This window comes from Corvus kubaryi, unplaced genomic scaffold, assembly GCF_017639235.1.
Source record: "Corvus kubaryi isolate FWS band 111438036 unplaced genomic scaffold, C.kubaryi_AGA036_p1.0 66, whole genome shotgun sequence".
Lineage (NCBI taxonomy): Eukaryota > Metazoa > Chordata > Aves > Passeriformes > Corvidae > Corvus > Corvus kubaryi.
The window spans coordinates 3,668,000-3,692,962 of record NW_024582054.1 but is presented as its reverse complement, the minus strand read 5'-3'; the positions used below and the strand labels follow the sequence as shown (position 1 = coordinate 3,692,962).

At 44.0% G+C, this 24,963-nt stretch overlaps 1 protein-coding gene across 6 annotated transcripts in view; it reads right to left on the bottom strand.

The window, feature by feature from the left end:
* ACTN1 (actinin alpha 1) overlaps positions 1 to 24,963 on the bottom strand; it is an 87,593-nt gene that overhangs the window by 1,039 nt on the left and 61,591 nt on the right. The window contains exons 8-21 of one of the 6 annotated variants that reach the window (XM_042047799.1): positions 22,044 to 22,129; positions 16,538 to 16,630; positions 15,185 to 15,415; positions 14,501 to 14,648; positions 13,754 to 13,904; positions 11,231 to 11,339; positions 10,606 to 10,746; positions 8,467 to 8,649; positions 7,610 to 7,744; positions 6,598 to 6,777; positions 5,548 to 5,694; positions 3,897 to 3,977; positions 3,280 to 3,345; positions 1,653 to 1,811 (exon numbers count right to left, since the gene is read on the bottom strand). In XM_042047799.1, coding sequence (XP_041903733.1) covers positions 1,653 to 1,811; positions 3,280 to 3,345; positions 3,897 to 3,977; positions 5,548 to 5,694; positions 6,598 to 6,777; positions 7,610 to 7,744; positions 8,467 to 8,649; positions 10,606 to 10,746; positions 11,231 to 11,339; positions 13,754 to 13,904; positions 14,501 to 14,648; positions 15,185 to 15,415; positions 16,538 to 16,630; positions 22,044 to 22,129 — 1,910 coding nt within the window. Of the gene's footprint in view, positions 1 to 1,652; positions 1,812 to 3,279; positions 3,346 to 3,896; positions 3,978 to 5,547; positions 5,695 to 6,597; positions 6,778 to 7,609; positions 7,745 to 8,466; positions 8,650 to 10,605; positions 10,747 to 11,230; positions 11,340 to 13,753; positions 13,905 to 14,500; positions 14,649 to 15,184; positions 15,416 to 16,537; positions 16,631 to 22,043; positions 22,130 to 23,472; positions 23,559 to 24,963 lie in introns of all 6 variants that reach the window. The other 5 variants (XM_042047798.1, XM_042047803.1, XM_042047802.1 and 2 more) reach the window with 5 other exon arrangements.

Sequence of the window (24,963 nt, the reverse complement as noted above, 5' to 3'; positions counted from 1 at the left end):
CACACAGGGAGCTCTCTGCACTTACACCCTGGCAGGACACATACTCCTTCCCTACTGTTTGGGCAAGTAGATGGTTTTTACAGTGAATATTGGTTTTGCAGGAGAGATACTGGTGCAGCTAAAGAAAAGACCTGAAGGCAAGTCAGGCAAGTTGTTAGAGGAAGACTGTGCCTTCCTGTTGACAAAGGAGTTCCTGCTGAAAGTAAATGGGAGGAAACTGAAATTTAATTTGGATGCTGTCCTTCACCAGCAGGAGGTAACAGCTGCTTGTGCTGCTTGGGAGTTGCCATTCCCTCTCTTCAGAGCAAGGAAAGGGGCCCCACTAGTTCTTGCTAGTGCACCAATGCAGGCAGGAGACAAGCAACCACTTTGTATTGCTTCCACAGTTCCTTTCACTGTGGACATTTTTAATAAGCAAGCAAAACTTATGTAAATTCATCTACTGAAGACTTGCTGCGCTGAGCTGAGCCAGCTTGGCTTCTCTCCATGCAGTAGGTAACAGTAGTTGCCTGTCTCCTAATCAGTATGTTGTCTTTAGCTTACCAACTCATGGCCATTTACAGTCTGTCTGAGCAATAGCTCAGGTTTCACATCACCCTTCTCTCTCCTGTGACTTCTTATAATTTTGCCTTTCACTTTAATGACTGGGGTATGAGGTATTTTTCTTCATAATGAAATACTAGCTCATGTTACAGTCACCAGAGCATGTTAAACACTGACGAGTGCATGTAACATACTGTCCAGAGTAAACAAGTTAATAAGTAATACTGCATCTCAAAGTACCTATTTATTCAGTGGTTAGCTCATCTGAATAACGTGGAATTTTCAGGCCTCAAAAGACAATAGAACTGGCTTTGGTCAGGTATATATCTAAAGGACAGGTATCATGGGTTTCTAGATTATGACTATGAAAAGATTCTTAGTGAAAAATGGAAACCAGTACCGGATTTAAGGGTAACTCATTACAATCTGAGAAATGGCATCCAATATTTCATGTGAGATAACTCAAATCATTAGCAAATAAAGAGATATGTTAATATTACATGTACATATAATATTTTCAGTTACATAAAAGCTTAGTGGGCACTGTTATATAAGAAAAATAAGATTACACTTTTTATCAGCTGCTTGCACTGATCATTTAAATTTAAAAAATTAATACTTTTCATATCATCCTGAGTTTTCCTACATTCGACCAATTTCTATGATTAAAAGGTGTTCCTCCTGCAGGTACTGCATATTCTCAATGAAAATCTACTGACTGTATAAAAACTGATAGTGACATGTAGATCTGAGAAAGGTCATCTCAAGTTTACAGCTGTCAGTAAAGAACAGTTTTCAAGACTAATCAAAAACCATCTGTTGAACTTGTTCATTTTAAAATAACAAATTGCAACCAAGCTCTTAATTAAAATTTTAAAGCAAGAGTGGGCTGCAAAGTTCTGACTGACAGCTGAACAGGACTTTCGAGTGCCTTAGCAGGCTGCTCATTAACCCACACTTTGACCTTGCACTCCTCCAGCACTACAGAATGTTCCTGTGAAAATACCCCCCCATGACAGAGTGCTTCCCCCAACACCTTCTCTCAGAGACAAGTGAAAAAAGAAAGCAGGAGCTAAGCAGATACAGCAAGCCAAGGTGTGGAGCCTGACCTTATCTCCAGCCAGGATCTTGAAGGAAGCCATAACCTGGTCAGCAGTATCTGTATCTGCTGTTTCCCGGGACATGAAGTCGATGAAGGCCTGGAAGGTCACTACACCCAAACGGTTCGGGTCAACAATGCTCATGATGCGGGCAAACTCTGCCTCTCCCTGGAGAGCAAGAGAGTCATGTAAGCCTGGGTATTTGAGCAGCAGTGCTACCAAAGTGAGAGAAACCATTCAGCAGCACATCTCATAGCTAGAAAACAAAACCAAATAGAAACCACCTCTAGGGTTTTAATCAGGATGTTCTTTTCTAGTTTGCTGTTGTGTACAAATGTTTGCCACTCATTTGTCCTCTGGAATAAAACATTGCCAGCTATGCCTGAGGATAACATCTAGCTCTAGGACAATGCTCCTACTGGGGAACAATACCAACTGACTTCAAAGGAAGACCCAAATTTCTCTACACATGTGCTAGATGTCTGTAGCAGTATTTGAAGATCTGCACTTCTCAAATCCTTTTACTTTCATTTACTTAAAGAGAACTTTTACAATTTTCTTCAGCTGACAGAACAGAACAAATGTCTCTGGGATATTTCATAGTATCTTACTCATCTTTAATAGGCAGGCTTTGGAAAGAAGGACTTGCATATCTGGAGTGGCCCAGGGAAATAGTCTCTACAGGGAAGATCCTACAGAGAAGTTTTGCTACGGAAGACAAAACCTTGTAGTGTAGTTTTTTGCATTTCTTTCTGCATTTAAACAAAAGGTCATCTGTTCTCATCTCTGGGACTCCTTCCTCCCCAGGTAAGGAGGAGGGGAGAGCAGAGCTGAGTCTTCTCCTGGGAACAGGCTCTCCTAACACATTTAGAACAGTATACCTTCAAGAGTAATTAAGATACCTAATCAAATGTTACTGTCTTGGCACGCTACACCAAAGAGTCTGTATTTATACTGGGCTGATGAGTAAGATGATTAAACTGCTTTGCCTGCTATCGGGAGCAAAGACACCCAGAGTGCAGATGAATATGCTTGCACTGTGCTCTTCTCCTGCCCTTTGAGGAGCATCAGTCTTTGGTGAAGCTCTTCCTGTTCACTGTGATGCCTCTCAAGGTGCTATATGTTACTGCTCTGAATATTCAGGTATTCTCGTGAGGGAAAAGCTTTGGGGAGAACGACTGGAACTGGAACATACATGTACAGGAAAGGAGATGTGAAACAAATGGTAGGAATGTGAGGAGCAGCATTCTGAGCGTATTCAGAAGTGAGGTCGTGTATACTTCCAAATGATTTCAACTGAAATTCAGGGCTGGGGGAGATTGTGTGTGCTGTGCAGAGAGCAGGCACCAGTATGAGGGAGCTTATTGTTTCTTCCACTAGTAGCTACACAGTTTGATAAACATAATTTTTATTTGAACTATCCAGGAATTAGACAATCATTTCTGTTTTTACCTTTAGCTATAGTTTTGAGACAAGAATTTTACACATACAACCAAGATTAGATTTAGATTTAACACTGTTGATAATTCTGGAAAATAAGGCTATATTTACCTTGATTCACTACACATTCTCCCTGTATTTTTGAAGGTGCCTACAGAATCACTTTGAATAGGAGTGACAGAGGACTCTACATTACCATATTGTAACCCATGGAGATAAGGCAGGCTCGGAAATCTTCACAATCCATCATACCAGTCTTCTTCTACAGAGAATGACGCAAAGATGGAAAAAGCCAAGAGAGAAAAGGGAGACCAGTCCAGCGAGAAATGAACCCACAGGAGACATTACAAAGAATGAGTTTTGGCAGGGGGAGAAGATAGAAGGAAGGATTTACAGGACAATGAAAAATAACAGAGGAAAGAGAGTTTGTGAAACCATGAAGAAGCAAAGGTGGTTTTGGACATGGAATAGTTTACACACAAGAAACATATTGGCGATGAAAAAAGGGCAAAAAGACATTAAGCAAGACAGATTGAGGAATGGACAAGAAAAGGAGTTTTAAGTGACCCAGAAGTAAGCAGAACAGTTCGAAGACATAAAAGGAATTCTCCCAAGACAAAAAATTAAGGAATTAAAAAGGAATAGATACCAAAGTGCATTTAGAGAGGAAGTAGTATAGAAAAGTGATGTATATATAGTCAAACACAAGAACAACAATGACAGATGGATTAAGACAAACAAGAAAAGAAAGGAAAAAACTGTTATTTTTTCACAGTTTAATATCTGTCTGTGTTCACCACTAGCATTCAGTACCTGTGCATCGTTTCCAATATCGTAACCCAAGCTGATGAGACAGGCTTTGAATTCCTCAGGGCCAAGTGTGCCGGAGTGGTCCTGGTTATGCGGTGTGCCAGGCAGCAGGACATGCAGTGCCAGTGGAGTGACGGTGTGGGGCAGAAGGAAGGGAGACACAGGAGAGATCAAAGGGAGATGAAAGGACAACAAACAGGTGCACCATGCAGTGGGTGAGGAGAGAGGAAGAGGAAGAATGACATGCAGATAGAAAGACAGGGAAGAAAAATAAAAAGTGCACAACATTAGATATCACAATGACATTTTAGGATGTGCTAAAAATGCTCTTGGAACAGTTCCTTCTCAGAGAGCTCATCCCATCTTGAGAGCATTTGAATGACAAAAACAGCTGATGCTCAGAAGCCTCAAGATCTCAATCTCCCAAGTGAATTACTTGCATCACTGCTTGTTATCCAGTGTCAGAAGCCCTGTGTTTCACCAGTAACCCAGAGTGCAGGTGAGCAGGCAGAGGCAGTGGGAAGCATTGCCTTAATCTTATAGTCAAAAGTTCCACTAAAGGAGTAGGTGAGGGCAGGCATGTTTGACAACACACCCAAGGAAGCTTAGCTGTCAGGGCATCCCAGGAACAGACAAAGAAAAACAGCTGAAGCTCAGGGGAGCAGCGTTATGGCTGTATTTATGAGACCTGCACACGAGGTGGAGCTTTGACTGGCAAAGCTATTTCAAGTGCTCAGCTCTGCAAACACCACAGACGTACAGTGCAGCACAATGCAGCTTGGCAGCTGCTCTTCCCTTTGCTCATTGCCCACTCCCCCAGCGTTTGGATGTACCTATGAAATAATACACAAGCTACTACAGGAACTAAGAATCCCCACCCATTCTGCAGAATTTTAGCTCAGAACAGCCCCCAAGCACTGAAGAGCCCCTGCCTGCTGCCACTACCTCTGGCCAGATCAAGGAAGCTACAGACAGGATGGTGGGCCCAATTTCAAGTGACTTTCTTCAAAAAACCCCCAGCTTTTAAAGTCAATGTTAAGCCATCATAAAATCAAACAGATGAAGGTGGGAAACCCATGTTCTGTCTGCATTAACATTCAGACTGTTGTGAACTTCAGAAGGGGCAAATGATATGAAGGTCAAAATATAAAATCTATAGAACTTTATGGGTCCCTCTCCTAAGGAGAGAAGCCATGGTTTATTTTTCTTTGACAGCTAGAGAAGGGCTGAAATAGCCAGTAATCAGCAATTTAAAAGCATTGCCAATCTCTGAGGGCAGGCTGCCCTCAGATATAGCAGAGATGGTAGAGAAGAGTGGAAAACAGACTGTCTCAAGAATTTTATAAATCAAAATAATAATCTGCTCTCTGAAGAGGAATGGATAAAAGTCTTATTGCCTAAAAAAGACTTCAAACCTTTCCACACTTTTGCTTTACCAGGAAATTTTGCAGTCTCCTGTGAAGACATACTTCTCCCCAGGCTAACAATCACTTGGCAGTCTTCACAGAAATGACTGCTCCACAGGAGTGGCACTTTTAAGAATGAAACATCTTCTGTGATCTCATTTTATCACAGTGACTGCTTGTTTGTTATTGCATTGTGCAGTCCACATGGAACCTTGTAGTTTACCAAGCTGCAGTCAGCATTGACTCACCCTGTCAAAGTGGTTGAAAGAAGCCCGGAACTCATTCATCTGTTCCTGGCTGATTCCTTTGGCATCACGGGTCAGAATCTGGTTTTCCACTTCGTTGATGGTTCTAGCAATTGTTGTTAGTAACTGCTCCCAGCCCACTCGGATATGCTGGAAAAAGAGGTCAGGACAATATTGAAATTAAGAAGTCGCTCTTCTCCTTCTGAGGCTAGTGGATCAGACGTGCTACTTAGTGCAAATTAAATGATCCTGGTGTGCAACACAGTCCTGGTGTCCATTTTCTCACAAAAATTCTTTCTAATCTGCAGGTGTTTAAAATCTGAATTTTGACTGAAAAAACCCCATATTGAAGAGGCCAAATTCTGATCTTAAGAAAAACTTGGTCCTATTCAAAGTTCCCTTGCCTGGTCAGAGCAACATACTGGAGGGGCCTTTAACACAAATGAGAAACAAACCCAGTGCTCCTAGGACTTAGTTAAGCAGAAAACTCTCTTTACCAAGAAACTAAATAAAACACAGTGCTTGGAAGACACTGGAGCTCCCCTGCCTCTACTGTTGCTTAATGGAAAGCTGGACAGAAACCAAAAAACCAGTTTCAAAGCCTGTGTTCAGCTGGACTCATGTTGAACTCTGACTGCTCCCAAGAAACCTCACGTTATCAACATAAAGCCAGTCTCCAACTTTAAAAAAACCTTCTGTTGGACTTTTTTCTTGTGCCAGGTAGTGGCAGCTCAAAATCAGCAGCACTTCCCTTTCTAATCCCAGCTAACACAATCGGGTGGCAGGAGAAACGAGACCTGTCAATTTTTCAAGCAATACTGTGGATCTCATTCAGGTTGTTTCTGTTGTCCATATTTGGAAGTACATTGGAAGGGCTTGGCATGAAGTACAACAAGGCAAAAATGAAATTCAGTGACATGTTGTTGCATGTTTGGCCATATTATCAAGCTCTCCATTTGCCTGAGAACCACAATATGTTGCCAGAACTAGATGTGGCTGACGCTAGCTGGCCACAGCAGATGAGGCTGTCTGATCTGCTGCCAAAACACTTACCTCCATGGTGTAGTTGGTGTGCTTGTTGTCAAAGATAAGCGCTTCCTGGATCAGCTGGTGGTCTCCTTCCAGCTGGTCAATCTTTGGTTTGTAGTTCACAATGCTCTTCTCGTACTGCCGCAAGTGGTTGAGCTGGTCCTCCAGGGTCCCATGCATCTCTATTGAAATGCGGCCAATCTCCTGCGATAGCAAAGCCAAAGGAGTTACACTCCACTGAAAGGACGAGCCTCAACATGCTTGACCTTTATTGCAGCAATTTCACTCTCACACAGGATGATGATTCAAAAAAAAAAAAAAATCTCATGGAGCAGTTACTGTCTCGGCTCCTGTGAAGTGTCAGCAAAAAATTTAGCACAGGCCTGAACATTTTCCAAGTGAGGTGAATCACATAAGATGTGTCTAATACAAGGATACAAAAGAAAAAGAAACTGCAGTCCATAAGCTAGTAATGTACCAAGCCAGATCTTTTTCTGGTGTACTGTCTGCCACTTAGCTCCTTCATACAGACGTTATTTCTGTAATCACTCTCTTCTTTCCAGCTCCTACCATCAGTAATAGCTTAGTATTTTTATGTTTCATCAACTCCAACTACTTTACCTCAAATCTTACCTAAAGAGAAACCTCCCTTAAAAATGTCTCCTCTGCAGATGTTTGGTATGTTCATTGTATTTATTTAGTCATGTGTATCAAAATCACTCTGTGAAAGCAATTACACAAACTATGTCTCTGATCTAGGATTTTTAATTTGTTGCATTTAAACACAAATCTTAAAATACCAATGTTCTCCATCTTAAGTAATGCTTTTTTTCTGGTACTAGAGTGAGGGGCAGAAAAGTACAAGCACTTCAGTAACCAATATTAATCTTGATATTCTTTGTATTTTCTATGATGTTTCTCTTGTTGTAACTTGAAGAAAGAATGGCTGTGACAGTGATCAAGAAAGACCACGAATAAGGATATCAGTGAAGATCACAGAGAAAAAGAGACTGTTTCAAAATTTGCAAAGCACTACCTCCATCTTGGTCTGGATCCAGGGTCCAATGACATTGGCCTGTGCACCAAACTGTTTACGAAGTCGTTCATTTTGCTGCTGGCGAGCGTGTTCTTCCATCAGGGCTTGATCCCTTCTGGGAACCAGCTGCCTCACCTACAACAATGAGCAAGTGTGCAGTTTAGACACACAAAGACACATGTACAGTAAATGTAGAAGTTGCCTCAAGGGAGGGAGGAGTGGGTGTTTGCAGTGAAAACAAGCATTCATATGGTTTAAGTCACAGTGGGCAAACTCATGGAATGTGAACCCAATCTGCTGTAGGATACACACAAGCATATGTCAGGCCATGAAAGACCAGAAGCACCTTGCATTCATTATTTGGGTTTTTGGTGGCTCATGTTAACTGAGTTGCAGGATTCTGTTCAGATCTCACTTTGGTGATTTTGTTTGGTAGTAGGAACCATAAGTGCAACGGGTATGGGCAGTAGTTGCTCTTTTAGGATTACAGCAAGGAAAGGGTACTTGGCTGCAGAGATAGAACATTTGAAGGGCTGAATGGTGAAAAAGGATACCGATTTATGTGCTATACATGCAGGTCAACTGAAGATCAAAAACCTCAAAGCTTTTAAATTTAGCAACTTTCATTTAAAATTAGCATGTAAAAGGGAGTCTGATGTGCCTTAGACATTTATATCAAAGACATCTTCCACTTTCCAAGCACATGGCAATTGAGCCAAAATCAAATGACAAAACCACACCAAACTCAGGAGTAAACAGGAGAGGTTAACTGCAGAGTAAATAATCCACTTCCTGGGCCCAGAGTGGTTGAGCAGTGACATTGCCCCCACTACCCTGCAAGGCTGGAAAGAACTCACATGCTCCCATTTGCCATTGATCTCATGTGGGGTGATTGTAGTGTAAGGATTCGTTCCTGCCATGTTGACATGATATGTCTGGACAATCTTTGAAACTTCATTGTGGATTCCCAGGATGGCTTGTCGCTCCTTGTCGGCATCTGGCAACGTGGCTTTGAACTGCTCATGAGCTGTGGTCAATCCCTGCAGAAGGCAGGCAGCAGCAAAGGGAGGGTAAGAACATTACGTATGAAATAGCCTCTTCAGAGACCATATTCCTGAAGTGACTGCAAAAGCTAACATATTCCCAGCATACAAAGCAGGCTAATCTAATACACTTTTCAGGTCCTCTCTGTATCACTAATGGGATGTTTTAAGTAGTCAAATGATGTGAAGTCTTGTTTTCCCTCTCTTTCTGTCCCATGTTGACCAGGGACAGAGATCACATACCAAAAAAAGATGGAATAGTAACGGCTCATAATTTAGAAGGAACTATTTCTGCAACACTCCTCAGTGACTGCTTGCCAGCCTCTTTGGGGAAGAAGATCTGACTATTAAAAAAAAGTCTCACTAGTTTAAATGCACTGTGTTTTTTCTTCTCCCACCAGGTATGCACCATTTCTACACCCAAAGTAACTCCAGATGAGTACTAAGAGTCAGATTCAATTTCATTAGAATCATTTAGAACCAGGTGAAGGTCTTCCAGACAGCTGCAAATTTGCACAGGCATCACATGCTCCTGCTGCTGGAAAACAGCTCCTTCTGCCTGACCACAACAGGCCCTTCCTGCTCCCTGTCTCGCTGCGGTGCCCAGGCTGTGCTCCAAGGACTGCCGGTTGGGGAGTGCTTGCTGGTAAATTTGTAGTCAGCTGACAAGCCAGCTAGTCCTGGCTCATCTCCCACTGCTTCTACAGGCCTTTAAGGTACTTCATCCCAGAAACCTAGAAGATCAAGACTAGGGAAGCAAATGCAGGGAAAGAGGCAGGAAAATGAATGGGAAACAGCGGTGTGTGCAGGGATAACCAAGGGAACAGTGTGGACAGAAGAGGGCATGAAAGTAAACCACGTGACTGACTGTTCTCTCTCACAACACACACTGTTAACTACTTTCTGTAAAATTCCTTTCTTACACAGTGACTCATTACTTTGCAGCTGCTGTAGTGGCCATAGAGATGTAATACAAGTCTGGGGGCTGGGAAAGACACTGCAAACAGTCACAAGGAGATGATGGAAGTGTTTAAGCGCTGTTTAGATTTATTTTGCATTATGAAAGACTTAATGAAGCCCTTTGTTCAGGAGGGCACCATGGATGAAACAAGTAGCACCTCAGTAACAGTCACTGCTCTGCTTCTGCCCTGGCTGTCATGCTCCCTGTAGGTCTGCCATTTGCTGCCTCACTGATGGTCACACTCCTGTCAGCAATTCCGGCAAAGAGCTGACTTGGATTCTTTTCACAAGCCCATCAAGCAGGTGAAATAGAAGTCCTCACTGCAGTTCAGGAAAGAGCAATTCCTGCTCTCTAAGGTCTGCAAATTACCTGTCTATACCTCAAGCTGCTTTCCTAACACTCTTTCAGAAGGGGAAAAAAATGAGACACTTGTCTTTGTTGTCTTAGAGTAGGCAAGACAACTTTGATTTCAAATGGTAATTCCACGCCAAAGAGGACAATTCTGATTTTTCTTGTGCTCAGCACCAAGAACCAGCTGGCAGATCAACAGTCCTCATGGTACATCCTGTCAGTCACATAAGACCAAATGACCTGGACGTGACATTCCATGTGAGAACTGACCTGCAGACCCTGTGAGCAGCACTAAGCTTTGCTTGTGTGGGTTAAAGAAAAATTCCACAAGACCCTAAAAGGTTCTCTCGATTTTCAGGCTTCCATCAATATGGCTCTGGAGTTACTCTGAAAAATCTGCTTTCAGTTTTGTTGTCCAGCTAGGATGATGTATGTATGTTTTATATCTATTCAGATCCAGGTTTTTGGAGAAAATCAAGGAAAAACATACTCATTTTTATTTCTCTTGATAGGGCTCACTCAATAGAGCAGAAGTACCAAAATATAACTTATACATTCATACCACTCTGAATTCATGCAACTCAGGAGACCCCAAACTTCTCACTGTCCCCACCTAATTGGTGCAAATGACTGCTCTGTACCTGGATCTCCTCAATCGTGTGAACAATGAACGTGTCCTGCAGATCCTCCATGGCCCCTTCCATCCAGTTATTGAAAGGGGCAGCTCGTTTGGCATATTCCAGGTACAACTGGTCAATTGTTTCCAGTAGTTTCTCTGTCCTCTGTGCACACACAAAAAGAAAAAGAAGAAAGAAAATCAGGAAAGATGGTTGGAGAAGAATAATCACATAGATACATGGGTTGTCTGAGCTGCCCCTTCCTTTCAGACCTCCTTGGTGCTCCCAGGATGGCACGTCAGTAAAAATCTCTCTGCTGTTAAGAGATTACACACTGGACAGATTTTTTCTCTAAGGGAAATAAAACAAATCCGAGGTCCTTTGAAATAAAACAAAACAAAGACAGTCTTTTCATGCAGAATGAGATTACAAAACACAAAAAATGTAAAAATAAATCAATAGTCTGAGAAAATAAATGGCACCATAATTGGGCTGGAAGAAAAGCAGACTAAGTATACTGAAATGTAGCCCTTGTTTACAGTCCAGGATGTTCTAGGAGTTCACAAGTGAGCTGATATTGCTTGTGCACACTGCAGTTTGCCCCCCACAAATGCACTACCCAGAAGGTCCAATTTGTAACATATCTCACCTCCAAGGCTTCTCTACGTTTCTGGGTTAGAGCACCCAGATTATCCCACTGATCACAGATCTTCTGGCACCTGGCATTGACACTGGGAGAGTCATAATAGTCCAGCTCACTATAAAGGGTTGGGAAAAAAAAATGAAAAAAAGTCAAATAAAGACCCTGTACAGAAATAAGAGAAATCCATTAGAAATCTTTATCAGTCTTGAAGACAGATTCAGACAAAGAGATCATGGTCACTGCAAATAAAGCAAGTCAGGATGATACCAGTATCTAGTTTAGGAGACACTGTATGTTATGGTACATTAAACAGCACAGAACAGGACCACCCAAGGCCTCAATAAATACTGAAGCTGGCTACCTGATGGGAATAACTTGCCAAAGGGGGAAGGGAGTATAGACTGTTGCTCAGACTGGAAATAAGGAGATTATGAGCGGAGCAATCTGCTCCGGTACTCTGCTTAAGAACATTATGCAGGCTAACTAACTGCGGCTTGTACATCAGAATGGAAAGCAAAGATTTTATTAGGAACACTAAGAAACTGCTTAAGAGTGTCCTAAGAATTGCATAGTACAGGTGGCAAGGAATAGCTAAATTACATAACCCAGTAAATTTATTTAGGACAGTCCCAGAATAACAGTGTAGGTTTCTCTCCTAGAAGCCTGACGAGAAGTGCTTTGCTGACATATTTACAGGCTGACACTCAAGGAACACAAGCTGGTGAAAGTATGACTGGGGAAAGGAGAGCACAGGGAGAGGCTAAAGCTTACAGCCTTGCACTGCTTTGTGCTCATAGTTCTGCATATGGTCAAAGAGGGAGAAATCTGCAGGGAGAGGGAGACCAGCCAATCTGGGAAGTGCCAGCCTTGAAAGAAAAACCCAGAATAAATCACTGGGATACTGAGTGACCCTGAGCCATCTGATGAGCAATTCTCTAAGCAGTAATGGAGGTTACACTCTTGCCTCCCCCAATCGTGTTTCTTCATGCCATTGTATTGCCCTCCTGAGGTGCGTGGGCATAGCTGTCAATGGAGTTCTTCAGTAAACTAGCCAGGAAACTGATTTGGGCTAAAAATAATGTCTTTGCTAGGTTTCTAATCCAGATCAGTTGCTTGATCGACTTTGCTGCAGACCCAGCACTGCAGAAGAAAGAACTCTTTCTGAAAGTCTGACTTTTAACACACCCATGCTGGACCACTACTGCTAAGGAGTAGTAGTAGTAGTGCCATGTCCCCAAACTTTCCTGCCATGGGTAGCTGCAGTGGCTTCCTCCACACCCTCTGCATGGCTCTGGCAGTGTGTCTTAGGGGGAGAAAAGGAGCTCTGCCATGGTTTTTCAGGACATGGCCTCTTTGCTGAGATGGAAGATGGCTTTTATAAGAATAGCAGAGCCCGCTGTTCTCACACTTTAGAAGAAATAACCTCTCCCACAGCTTGGGCCTCAGTCTTCCCTGTTGCTCTTAGAGCTGCAGCTGCTTTGGCTGACATGTAGCATGTGCTTTGGAAGTGGCAGGTCAGGTAATGCTTGCTGGCCAGACAGACTCAGTTTTAATCTTACTGACATGGAGGATTGCCTTGAACCCTCCTACTGTTCCAAGGTCAATTCTCCAGTAGACAAGAGAGCAATTCTGTAAATCTCTTTTGTCAAAGAAGGTAATGATCTTGATCCAGTAACCCTAATTTTTTAGAGAAAAACAGCTCTTCAGCCCAAGAGTACTGATCTTGGCCCAGACACTAACTTTAGATAGGCCAGTGTGATACATAAATCTTTTTAAAATAGGAAACAGAGTCAACACCAAGTAGTTCAGACTGTTTTTTGCCAAGAAAAATGCAGGGTTTCAAAACCTCCCTGCTGCAGTCACTAGCTCTTTGCCTGCCTGTTATCTCCAGCAATCCTGATGAGCTTCCCATTTCTCCTGGTAACCTGTATTACACCAGGAAAGGGAGTGGAGGTGAAGGTTTTCACACTGGAGTGGAGCAAGGAAAGAGTTAATCTGCTGTGAGGATGCCCTGTAGCAAGTGCTTAACAGAGTGCACACAGTGCAGTACTCTTGGGGGAAAGAATGAGGCCACGATGGCCTCCAGCAGCTTTTTTCCGGCTAGAATAAGGAGGACTTTTTTTTTAATAAAAGAGAGCAAACTGAGACCCTCCTATCCTCTCCTCTTTCCTTCTGTTCCTGGAAAAGTGTGATAGTATTACAACTCTGAAACACAGCAGGTGCCAGCAGCAGGTCAAACTCTTTAGGAAAGGGTGCATGGCAGCATAATGAACTGCAAGAGGATGGAAACTTGGCTTAGGAATCTAATTCTGCCTCCTCCTCCATAGCACCCACGACTCATCCATTTTCTGGCCTGCTTTTCTGGTGTGTCCGGATACTGGATAGCAGTATCCTAGATACTGTTTGGAAACACTGGGAATTCCCAGCATTTTTGTATGAGGATGGATTTTTTGCTCTCAAGGGGGCAGAGAGCAAAGCTCACTAAGCCTCTGTGGCCCCAAGGATGGGACGTGCGCTGGGGTGCCGTACTTGAGCTCTTGTGCAATAGCAGCAATCTGTTCCACGCGGTCCTGGTGTGCAGCCAGGTCACTCTCAAAGGCCTCGTGTTTCTTCAGCAGGGCCTTTATCTCTGAGAGGGTTGCAGTTTCGTAATCCTTCTGCTGCAGCATTGCTTCCTTACCTGTGGAGGGAGCCAAAGGACAGAAGAATGAAGGACAGGACCCAGGGTGGCCAAAGCCAGCTCTGGCCACCCAGGCACCCTCGAGGGCCCTCAAAAGGGCATCAGCCCCACTCCAGTCGCCCTGCCCGAGGCTTGTCCCCATGACTGCTGGCCCAGAGAAAGCACAATGCTCACTTTCAAACCACAAAGTGTGAGTTTGCCATTAACAGCACAGAAGGGCACATAATGCAGCTTAAGCCAGCACTGTCACAGTTTATACTGGACTCGTCTCAGTATGTGCAAAATGGGCTACGCTGATCCTGTAAAAGCCAATGGCAGCATTTTACAGCACAGGAACTTTTCCTTTGCTCTGTAGCTGCTCTCTTCTAGCCAAAGTTCTCACTTTGCCACAGTTAGGGAATGCCAACACTTGACTGCATGATGCAGAACAGAGATCAAGCTGGTTTTCATACATTATTTTCTAATAAAATAAAAAATAAATCTAGCCTTCTCAAGAGGAAACTCTCATGGAAGGACCCATGCACAACCCATCTCTTCCTCCCTAAATAACAGTCAGCACTGTGTCAGGCAATAGGAGGCATGTAGGTTGGCATTACCATCTGTCCAGGACTCATGAATGGATGCCTTCTGCCGGAACTTCTCTGCCAGGTGATCCAGCCTCTCTAGCCTCCGGATCTCATTCAATAACCACTCCTCGTAGCCCTTCTCAGCCTGCTCTAGACCACCCCAGGCATTGTTTATATCCTAGAGACAGGAACATGAGAAGGAAAGGTAGGTTAGAAGGTGGAGGGAAGATGTTCACCCGCATTAGTCTCAGTGAGCTGCATGGCTCCAACTGACTGGAAAGCCATGAAAAGCACGGGCTTTTCACCTCACGAGGTTCTGCAGACAAGTCAGGGAGACAAGCAGGACTAGAAGTGCCAGGATATAACTGTCTGCAGAAAAAAGCCTCTCTAAACACCTCTAGAGTTTTAAAGTTTCCCTACGTGAAACTTTAATAAAACTCGACAGTTTCTGAATCAGAAAGAACAAAAGGCACCCAGACATCTCCTCATAAAGACATGCAATTTGGGAAGAGCCTCAGAGTCTGATTTAGACAAAGGAAAGCAATGATCACTTGATCCTCTCCTATCATGGCCTCCCTGATCCATATCTTGCAGGGTTCCTCCTGCAGAGTATCTCACTATGAAGGTGGGCATTCTCTGCCCACCCACGGGCAGAAAGGGAGTCTTGTATTTTAGGCATGGTTGGGGTACACAGAAGCAGTTACCCCCACTCACCGAGACCATTTTCCCTTCTGAGGGCATGAAGGCTGGCCTGTTGCTGAGCCGCAGCTTGGTCTGCAAAGTGTTGAAATTGATCTCAAGCTGGCACTTCTCTTGGACCTTGGGGGGCTTGTGCAGGCGGCGGTAGTCCCGGAAGTCCTCCAGTTTCTGCTGCATGGCTTGCATGGTGTTCTCTGGGGCCCGGTTCTCCAGCCAGGGGATGGTGCGACGAATCCACTCCAGCAGCTGGAAGGAGCAACGACAAGAAGCCTTCAACTGAAAATTGTGTTAAAACTGCAGGTGTTGCTCTGATTTCATAAGGGACCATTTACTTTTACGTTTGCTGCCAGAAAGATCTGCTACCAGCAGTGCTCGTGAAGAGAAGTTTGCCAGCTTTTTCGGAAGTACTTTTTTTTTAATGAGCAGCACATTCCCTACCACACTAAGTAGTACTGCTTGTTGCAGCAGTGCCAATCCAACATGCTTAAGGCACAGCTTTTGCACAACCAGGACCAAAACTATGTCCTCAGATTATGGTAAAGCCTTAGGAATTTTGCTGGACTGTTGCATAACTAAAGGATGCTGTAAGTCATATGATCTCCAGAACAATCTGACAGGAGAAATCAAGTTCTTGCCTTCAGTTACATTTTTTCCCCTCTAGCTTCCTCAAAGTCAGTGTAGCTCTTTGAATATACCTCCATAACAAACCTATCTGGAGAGCTGGCAAAACACTAATGCAATGGGCAGTCCACAGAGTGAGTAGAGTAGTGCCCTATGCTTTTCAGATCAGGCTGAAACCAGGCTTATGGGTTATGTTTGCCCTTCTGTTGTCCATCTTCTCCCTACTTACCTACCACAAACATACTCCAGTCCACATTTGGTCTCTTTTTGTAGTTTCTCTGCTGTCAGTCTGTAAGCCTTCTCAGTTAACAAAAGCAGCCTCCAGTTTGTATCTGACTCAGATTCTTTCCATTATCAGCAAATGCGTATCTCTTTCTTCAATTATCTCTAACTTTTATTCTCTGATCCTGACTTCTACAGTATACTAGCATACAAGCTGTATGAAAGACATAATGAACTTGTATAGTCCTGACAAATGCAAGTTAAGCCAGCTTGATTTTTCCTTCAATTTTAGCATTTCTGGGCTGGCTCCTAATAAACTGAGCAATTCAAAGCTTCTCTATGGAAGCTTTCTGTTTTAAAGTAGATTGTTCTTGTCTTTAAGGTAAGTTCAGTCTTCAATTTGAAGAGGAAACAATAATTTCCCAGGGAAAATAGCAGTGGGTCAATAGCACTCTCCAAGATTACTTATCAGCATTAAATGCAATTCTTTTCTGCATACTACCACACTCAGAAACCAACACCTACATCACTGGCCAGTTTTTCATAGTCTTCCATGAGCTGCTCATTTTCTTGGTTGACTGCCAGCACCTTGCAGATACGATTTGCTGCTGTCTCCGCCTGACAAAGAGAAGAAAAACAAAAGAAGGGAAAAGTGTGAAAAAAACCCAATCCGAACCTTGCAGTTTAGCTTCCTGCTACATACCTGAAGGTAAAATCTCCTACCCTTAGCTCTAGCAACCTGCCTGCACTTTGAAACATCTGTCCTGATTGCTCTGCTTTCCATCTGGCCTTCTATAATGATTTATTTTTTCCCTTCTCAGGTGAATGCATTCCTTCAGAGATTCTCAGCTGTACTGATTCTACCTTATATGTTGTGGGACAACCAATGTTTCTATGCTTTTTCTGGAGCTGCTTCTGTTAAGAGGGCGTTGTGGTTTGATTCCTACCAGAGGGACCCTGGCTACCTCTTCATAAAGACAGGGCATTCCTGCTACCACCTCCACTCCCCATACCAGCATTCTGAGCTGGAACAGCAGTAACAGAGTGATGTCAAGCTCATGAGACTGTCTCCATACTTTTACCCCAGGAAAGAACTATCCAAAGAGAGTTAATCCACAGACTGGACTTACAGGAAAATTCCTAATTTTGTTTGGAAGACAAAATGGTAGATACTCTTCTTAACCTTAAATTCTGCCCAGCAGCACTGTCTTCCAGTTTTCCCTGTATTTCTGGCACTGATTACAGGGCCACGTCCTTGGTGGTGCATACACCCACCATGTATTCAGGGTCTCATGATCCAGCTGAGAAGAGGATTTCTTTTCCCCCCATCTTTCCAGGTAATCCTTCTGCTTACTCTTCCAAAACAAGTCTCACAATAAAAAATGATCCTACTGTTACTACTTAGGTTTGGAGGTTTTTCTTTCTTTCTTTCTTTTTCCTTCTTTCTTTCTTTCCATTGTGAGACCAAACCCTGATTCTCTGCAGGGAGCTGAACATGTTAAAACATGTATTTGGAAAGTAAGGATCAGAAAAATCCCAGCTATGAACTTGGAAGCAGTCAGTCTGGTCTGGAGTGCCATGCATGTGTTTGGCATGGGGGACATACAAGCCGGCTGATCCTTGCATAGAATGTATTTGTGGGTTATCAGCTCCCTTTTTCATTACCATGGTGTGTGTCATGCTACATCACCTGAGGATGTGCCCCTGTGATGCATCAGGGGATTGCTCAGACCCCTCTTACCACAGTACAGCTGTGACCCTGGTGCCTGGGGAAGGTGCTAGAGGTAACCCCCAGGCCCTGCTGGGAGAAGTCCTCCTTACAGAGGCTGAGTGCAAATAAGGAGGAGAGGGTACATGCCAACACTACAACAAACCAACTGTCAACGCTGTGTTCTGCCTTTAAACTACATTTAGGACTGATGCCAAAATAAGTTTTGCTGAGTTTATAACTGGTAAGTTTCAACCTTTTTCTATTTTTAAAAGACCTTTAATTATCTGTTTATTCAATCTTCAAGGACATTTGAGAAAAAACCTCTAATTTTTGCAGCTGATGTGAAGCAGCAAGAATAGCAACAAAGTCATAGGCTGTACAGTGATATATGGATTGCTAAGGTCCCAGGGGACAAGGCAATCTTACTAATTTGTAGAATGAAATGAAGCTGTTAAAACATCTATTCAGTCATCTGCCCCTTCCCTAAAGTGGACCAGCTATGAGATACACAGATTATCAGCTAATATAAAACACATGAGAGAGACCTGTACAGGAAAATGAGCAGTTTCACTTAAAAGAAATCTGCAAAAAGTGGAAACAATGGTTATGTTTAAAAAAGCTTGTACTTTGACCTGTTTTTAACTAAAGTTTGTACTCTAATGGAGTGGTTTTGATATACAGAGAAAACTATACACAATGGGACCAAATAGTATGTCAAAAAGACATTGCTAGAGCCCTGCCATGATATGCCTAGGGACTGCAGGGAACTGGCAATACCAAATGTTTATCTCAATCACTCCAGGAGAGGTGTTCATTGCACACTCTTAACTTTCTCATTTTTGCACCCCATGAGCTCACTGCAGCAGCAGCCAGCTGTGCAGGCAGGACCCCATTCCATTGAGGCATATTTACATGTATCTGATGATAGGACTTTCTCCAGCTGCCCAAATTTAAATATGTGTGTGTGTATATGCATATTGAACAACTGTCCAAACAAAAAGACCCTAAGAATGTCAACAGTTAGGACATTATTTGTATTATCCCAATGGCAGAAGCTTAGAGGCTTTCTTTCCCCCACCAGCACTTGCCTCCCAGTGGTTCTTGCCTTGGAACTGCTACTGCTCTATGCAACAGCATGCTGTTGCTGCAGCCACAGGAAAGGCTCTGTGGCCATTAATCACCATTAATGTCACGAGCAACATGTTACACTGTGCTCTGAGCAAGGTAGGACAGAAGGATCCCAGTGCTTTCAGGCAACCTTCACAAATATCCCACACACTACTCCTAATGAGCTGATCCATGGTGATGGCAACCTCAAAACTAAAGCAAAACACTTCAAAGTAAAAGAAGAGTGGCACACAAAGATGTTTTCATGAGGCCAAAGCAGCTCCCCCTACACCTTCATTAGTTCAGTGGAAAAAGCTGTTTTGGCTTCCCCACACTGCTAATGGCAACAATGCATTTAGGATGCTCACCCTGGCTCCAAACAAGCCAAGATGCCCACAAGGGCAGCACTGAGAAGATGCAGAATCCTGGGGTCTGGAAGCTGCACAGCTGTATTCTCAGAGAATCTGTCTGAGCTCCTCAGCTTCAGTGCAGCATCGTGCTGATGCACTGTACTGCTTGCACTCAGAGTGCTGGGGAGGACAAGCCCAGGACATTCTGCATGATACCACGCTGGAGTATCTCTGCACATGCTCTCTGGTGGAATCAAAATGAAAATCTAAATGGCAGCAATTTATCTGCCTTCTGTCTTTTCTGTACTTCTCAACCATAACTTGAACTGCTTAGGATAGGAGCAGAGTTTGCAGTCTCTCTAGTTCATGGATCTAAGTCTTTCTGCTGAGGAGGATCATGAAGGAAGGCATTCCCACAGTGCACAACGTAGGGACGCCTGCCTGTTGCTGTCCTCTAGCCTCAGGGGAAGATGCCTGCCTGCTGCTGTCCTCTGGCATCAGGGGACCACTCCAAAATGCTGTACACCAAACACAATCTCTTAATAAAACAGTAAAACATTTGTTAGAAATTTCCACAAGTTTACAAAATATCAAGCCAACCAGGAGTTGCATGCATTTAGTGTGAAAGTCAGAAGCAGTTAGAAAACAAGCAAACCAACCAAAGCAAGTATACCTACAAATATATATATATATGTATATATATATATATATATAAATGGCATAGAGAAAAAGCAGCCATCTACACACACATGTCAGGCTGGGGACCCTGTACCTTCAAAGGCTCAGTATAAGAAAGTGAAAGAAGTAGAAAGCAGCTCATGGGACTCTCCCCTCAGGCCTGGTGGCAGTAGTGAAAAATCTGGATGAAAAATTCAGCGATATCACAGTAAGTCACCTAACCCTGCATGAGGTGGCAACACAGTAACATCTGGGCAGAGGCTTGTATTCAGTAAACGCTTTGCATTTGCCTGCAGGTTTGAATCTGTATCACTTAGCGGCTGGCTAATGTATGACTAGGGCAGCTCCAAAATGGAGCTGTGCCCCTCCTGCCAGGGCACAGTTGAGTTGCTGGCCCACCAGGACTGCTAAAAAATGAACAAACTATTAAATCTTCCCTGTAAGCCGGTTGGACTACATGGGATTGAAACTTTAATAACTAAGAAACTTCATCTCTAGTTTTTGCCTCAGCTACTTGGTTCAGGTCCTGAGGCAAGTAAAAGACTGTTTTCAGTTACCCCAGGAGACTTTGCATCCACCTAAATTACTGATCAGAGCATGGAACCTGCTGAGCAGGTTCCCAAATCACGGAGTGAGTGCAGAGAGAAAAGGAAGAGATTGGCAAGCTGCATGGCTGTTTCTGCAGCAGGCTCCAACCCTCCTCGTATTGTGGTTTGATGTTTCCTCATCTGGAGCTCCTCAGGTTAAGCAGACAGCATGGAGCAGTCCCCTCAGGGGCACCTGGCAAACAGCAGGCCTTATCAGACTGGCATGACTTCTGAAACTACAGTCTTCCTGGGCAAGTATCAGCTGGCTGGAGCTTGCAGACTGGTCTTAAGTGTTTTGAACAAAAAACCACAGGATCACAAAGCAGGATCCTAGCAGGAAAGTCATTACACCACATGGGCAAGTCTACTGCACTGCTGTGGGACACATTCCCAGTTCCTTGGAAACAAGACATTATCATGTAATTTATACAAAACTGGGTAAAGAACAAAAAGCTTGAACTAAAGAGCTGCTCCCTGGAAACTACTGCTTGCATTTGCCCTCTGAAAGTCAGCATCAGCATGGTAACTGAATCAATGTTGGGACCATCAGCACTGCTTTGCACAAAAGAGATGGAATCTTCCTGGAGTCAGATTAGCCCTCAAGATGGGCAACACAAGGACTGTGTCTCAAATAGAAAAAGCCTAATGAGAGAAAGAAATTGTGGCTGGGGGAAACAACAAGATTTTAATTCTGTTTGTAACATGAAGAATGCAGTCTTGGATTTTGGATTTTACTGTTCTAAAGCCTACAATTTGAAATTAGCAGTAATCTTGTGGAAGGGCCGCAGCCCCAGGCAGGTTATGACACGGGAGAAAAGAATGGAACTTTTTCCCTTATTCAAAGGATTGCTGGGAAATTGCTTGCCCAAAGGCAATCTGCAACTATTTAGTTACAAATGTCCTGATGTCAGGCAAGGAGACTTTGGAGTAAAGAGGAAGCAGAGGAAGAAGGAAAGCCTGAAGCTATGGAAATGGACAAGGCAGAGGAAAGAGAAATAAAACATATAGGTGGTTTGGGAAACGGAAGAGAATGACAAGGAAGAAACGAGGAATGGAAAAACCTCCTTAGTCTGGGAAAGCTGAACGCCTGGTAGAACTGAACTTTGTGGCTGGAGCACAAAAGTGCTATGTAACCAGCTCACAGATGATTCAGCCTAGGAAAAGACCTAGTGGAGGCTGAGTGTGGAAGGCAGGATGGCAGCCCAAGAGGGACAGGCTGTGATTTCCTGGAGTGGGCGGATTGGACTGTGGTACTTCTGGAGGCACACTGCCTGGCCAGGACAACGCCCACTAGTTACTGAAAGGGTTCTGCCTCTGTCAGAGCAGACATCCATTCACCTTTCAATGCCAGCTTTACCAAGTATTTTCTCCTCTGCTGTGGTGTGACACTGGAGGGAAGGAGCAGCTCAAGTCTGTCCAAAAGGACATTTACATCACTTCTCCAGCAAGACTACAGATGGCATATCCAAATGCATCACTGGATGCATTGGGCTTCCCTGCAAATGCCCTGGGGCGGATATGGATCTGGCATTCCTCATTGGAGAGGACAGGTGGGCAGGGCAGGGTGAGGGGAGGGGTTGTTAGCAGTAAAGTCTCACCTTCTGCGCCCCTGAGAAGGCGTGGTAGTAACAAGAGACATAGGTCATTATGGCCTTCTCATCCGGCCTTAGCGTGCCTATAATATCTGTGCAGAGAAGGAAAAGAGGTTGAAAGGATAAAGTAAGAAGCAGCACATAGGATAAAACAAAACAATCATGGGTGGCGTGAGAGAGGGGGAGAAAACTTCCCATCATGCATTGCAGGACAGGCCAAACAGATTTCCATGCGGAGAGCTAGGAATTCGGATCAGAAGGTGGCTAGCAGCGTTGGCTTGTGGCTCAAAGCGGCACCCCTCCCTACCCCCCAATCCAGGGGGATCCTGAGAGGAGGATCTGGGCTCTGCACCTTCACAGCTGTGGTCTGGGGGCCTGGCCCAAGGATGGAAACAAGTTGTTTGGAGATCTGAACGCCCGCGCTCGAGGCCCTTCGTACGCCGAGGAACTGGAGATCAGAGCCTTCCTACGCAGTGCACTTCCTACACAGGATCTGCTCTGCTGCAACGCGCACTGCCTGTTCCTAAGGCACTGAAGTACAGGCGGCTGCTTGGTTTTGGCAAGAGATGTGTACAAGGTTTCACCCACAAAATGTTTTCCTGAAGTGACTCCATTACCAACAGGAAAATGGCTTAGCCAGAAGTAGCAAGGACTCAACTGCCTGATTTCCAACACAGATGAGAAAAGAGGGGGAAAAAAAGATACAGATGAACAAAACCAGGCATCTCTGTCATGATAAGTAATGCTCTGTTTGCAAAACCACCATGGATGTACTTGTTAGACATGCTTTGTAAGCCCCAGATGAACTGAGACTGAATTTGTGGCACAACTTGAGAAAGCAGCAGGTTCAGACCTTAAAGCAAGGGTGCTGGAACCTGAAGCGTACATTAAGGCAAAAGAAAGCTTTGGCCATTCATTAAACCCTTCATGAAACCTCAGTCAGCTCTGTTTCTCCATCTTTGGAGAAGGCAAAAAAAACGTTAATAGGTATCTGTATTATCTTCCCATTGGGGCAGGCTCCAGTTTCCTGCTGGGCAGAGCATCTATGTGGTGGCCTTTACTTTTTGTGAGACCAAGCATCCTAGCTCAGATTTACCAGGAACAGGAGGTACAGGTTCTCAGCCAGGAGGACAGCAGTTTGTAAGGCAAATGGAGAAGGCAGAGCCCCCTGCTCCCTTAAATTTGCATGTGTGCCAAAGTGTGGCATACCTAAGTGCCATTGGAAGTACTGCTGACTACAGGGAAATGGAATTCCTGGCTCCCTTGCCCCATGTATTATATCTGGGGCACCACTTTGAACCAACAGCCAACTCTACCAAGAACATGATAATAAAGATGCCCGTAGCTAGAGAGGAGAAAGAGAAAGAAAAAAGGTTTGGACATTAGCAACGGCACCAGGTGTGCTCTGTGGAGGGAGCTTGGGATCCTGTGATACCTTCTGGGCTCCTGAGAAGGCGTGGTAGAAGCTAGAAACATAGGTCATGATGGCTTTCTCGTCAGGACGGGCAGTTCCAACAATGTCTGTCAAAAAAAACCTCATGTTAAGAGCATAATCAACTGATGGGAGGAAAGCAAAGGAGAGGAAGAACCACAACTGTCCAGGAGGCCTGCTGCGGTGTGTGCTTGTCATAGTGATTCCACAGGGCTTCCCAGCATTCCCCAGAAGATGTGTGTGTCTCAGAACCCAGGACCACCCTTCTGGTTCCCCTCCCTCATCATAAAATTTCCTCCAGAGTCTGGACAGGCTAATGCAGCCATATGTCAGCATGTCTTGTGTCACAGCACTTCCCTGTCCTGAGAATATTATTGTGATTGGTGGATTGAATCAACCCAAACTGGCAGCAGGCTGACATGACTTTTATAGCCATGCAATTCCTCCACGCAGTTCTGCTCTTCTGGAAACATATTTTCTCCCTTCTTTTCCATGCCTCCCTCCTCCGTTTCAATACAATGATGGCTTGAATTTCAAGAGGCCCTTTCATTAGTTTCAGGGGAAACTCAACACCTCCAGAGATCAGAATTAATAGTGTGGAGGAATGCACATTACCTCAACTCCATGAGGGAGGAGAGAGATCAGTAAAGAGAAATGAGAGCTCCTGCCAGGGGCCCTCTTCATCACTGCTACTTTTGCTGAGATCTGAAGCTAAATCCACTTATTTTGGAGGTGTCTGTGTTTCCTACAGAATGGTAGGAAACATTTGAATCTACTCTGGAAACCTAATGTTTTTTTTTTTTAACCTCAGCATGATGAATGCAGGGAAAGCAAAACTCATCTCCGGGCATGGGAAATATTACCTAGGAATATGAACATCCTAGTTACTGAAATATAAGTTCACTGGGTTTGGCTGTCCTATTCCCACCTTTCCTCTTTGCTCCTCCTACTCCTTTTATTTAACAAAAATCTTTAACTGCTTCTCCTGTCCAACCCAAGCCCGAAATACAGCTTCTACCATTGAAACCAGCTGGCTTTAGGCAAACAGCCAACAACCAGTGAACTATTTCAGGCTGTTGTTTGTACTCCACAGTTACAGTCTTCAAAATCTATTGCCAAGCTGGTCCTGACAAGGCTCTGAAAAGTAATCCTTGCTGTCCCAGTGGCCTCAGGGAAGCAATCATAATAAGCAGCAAAAGCATCTCTGAACAACATGGAACTCTGCCTTGGTCTCCAGATCCAGTCAGTGAAGGATCTTCAGGCCAAACACTTCTGAGTAGTCAAGAAAAAGCAGATAATAATAATAATAATATCATGCCCTCAAAAGGAAGAACACCAGCAATGTCAGAAGGACCACACAAAAAAACCCTGGAGCAAAAGGAACACAGTCCTACACCATACACTAACTCACTATTTGGCCTGATAATTGAAAGGGAACACTTGAGTCAGCAGATGACAGGTGTTACTCATCTCTGCCTCATGTGTCAACCCCAA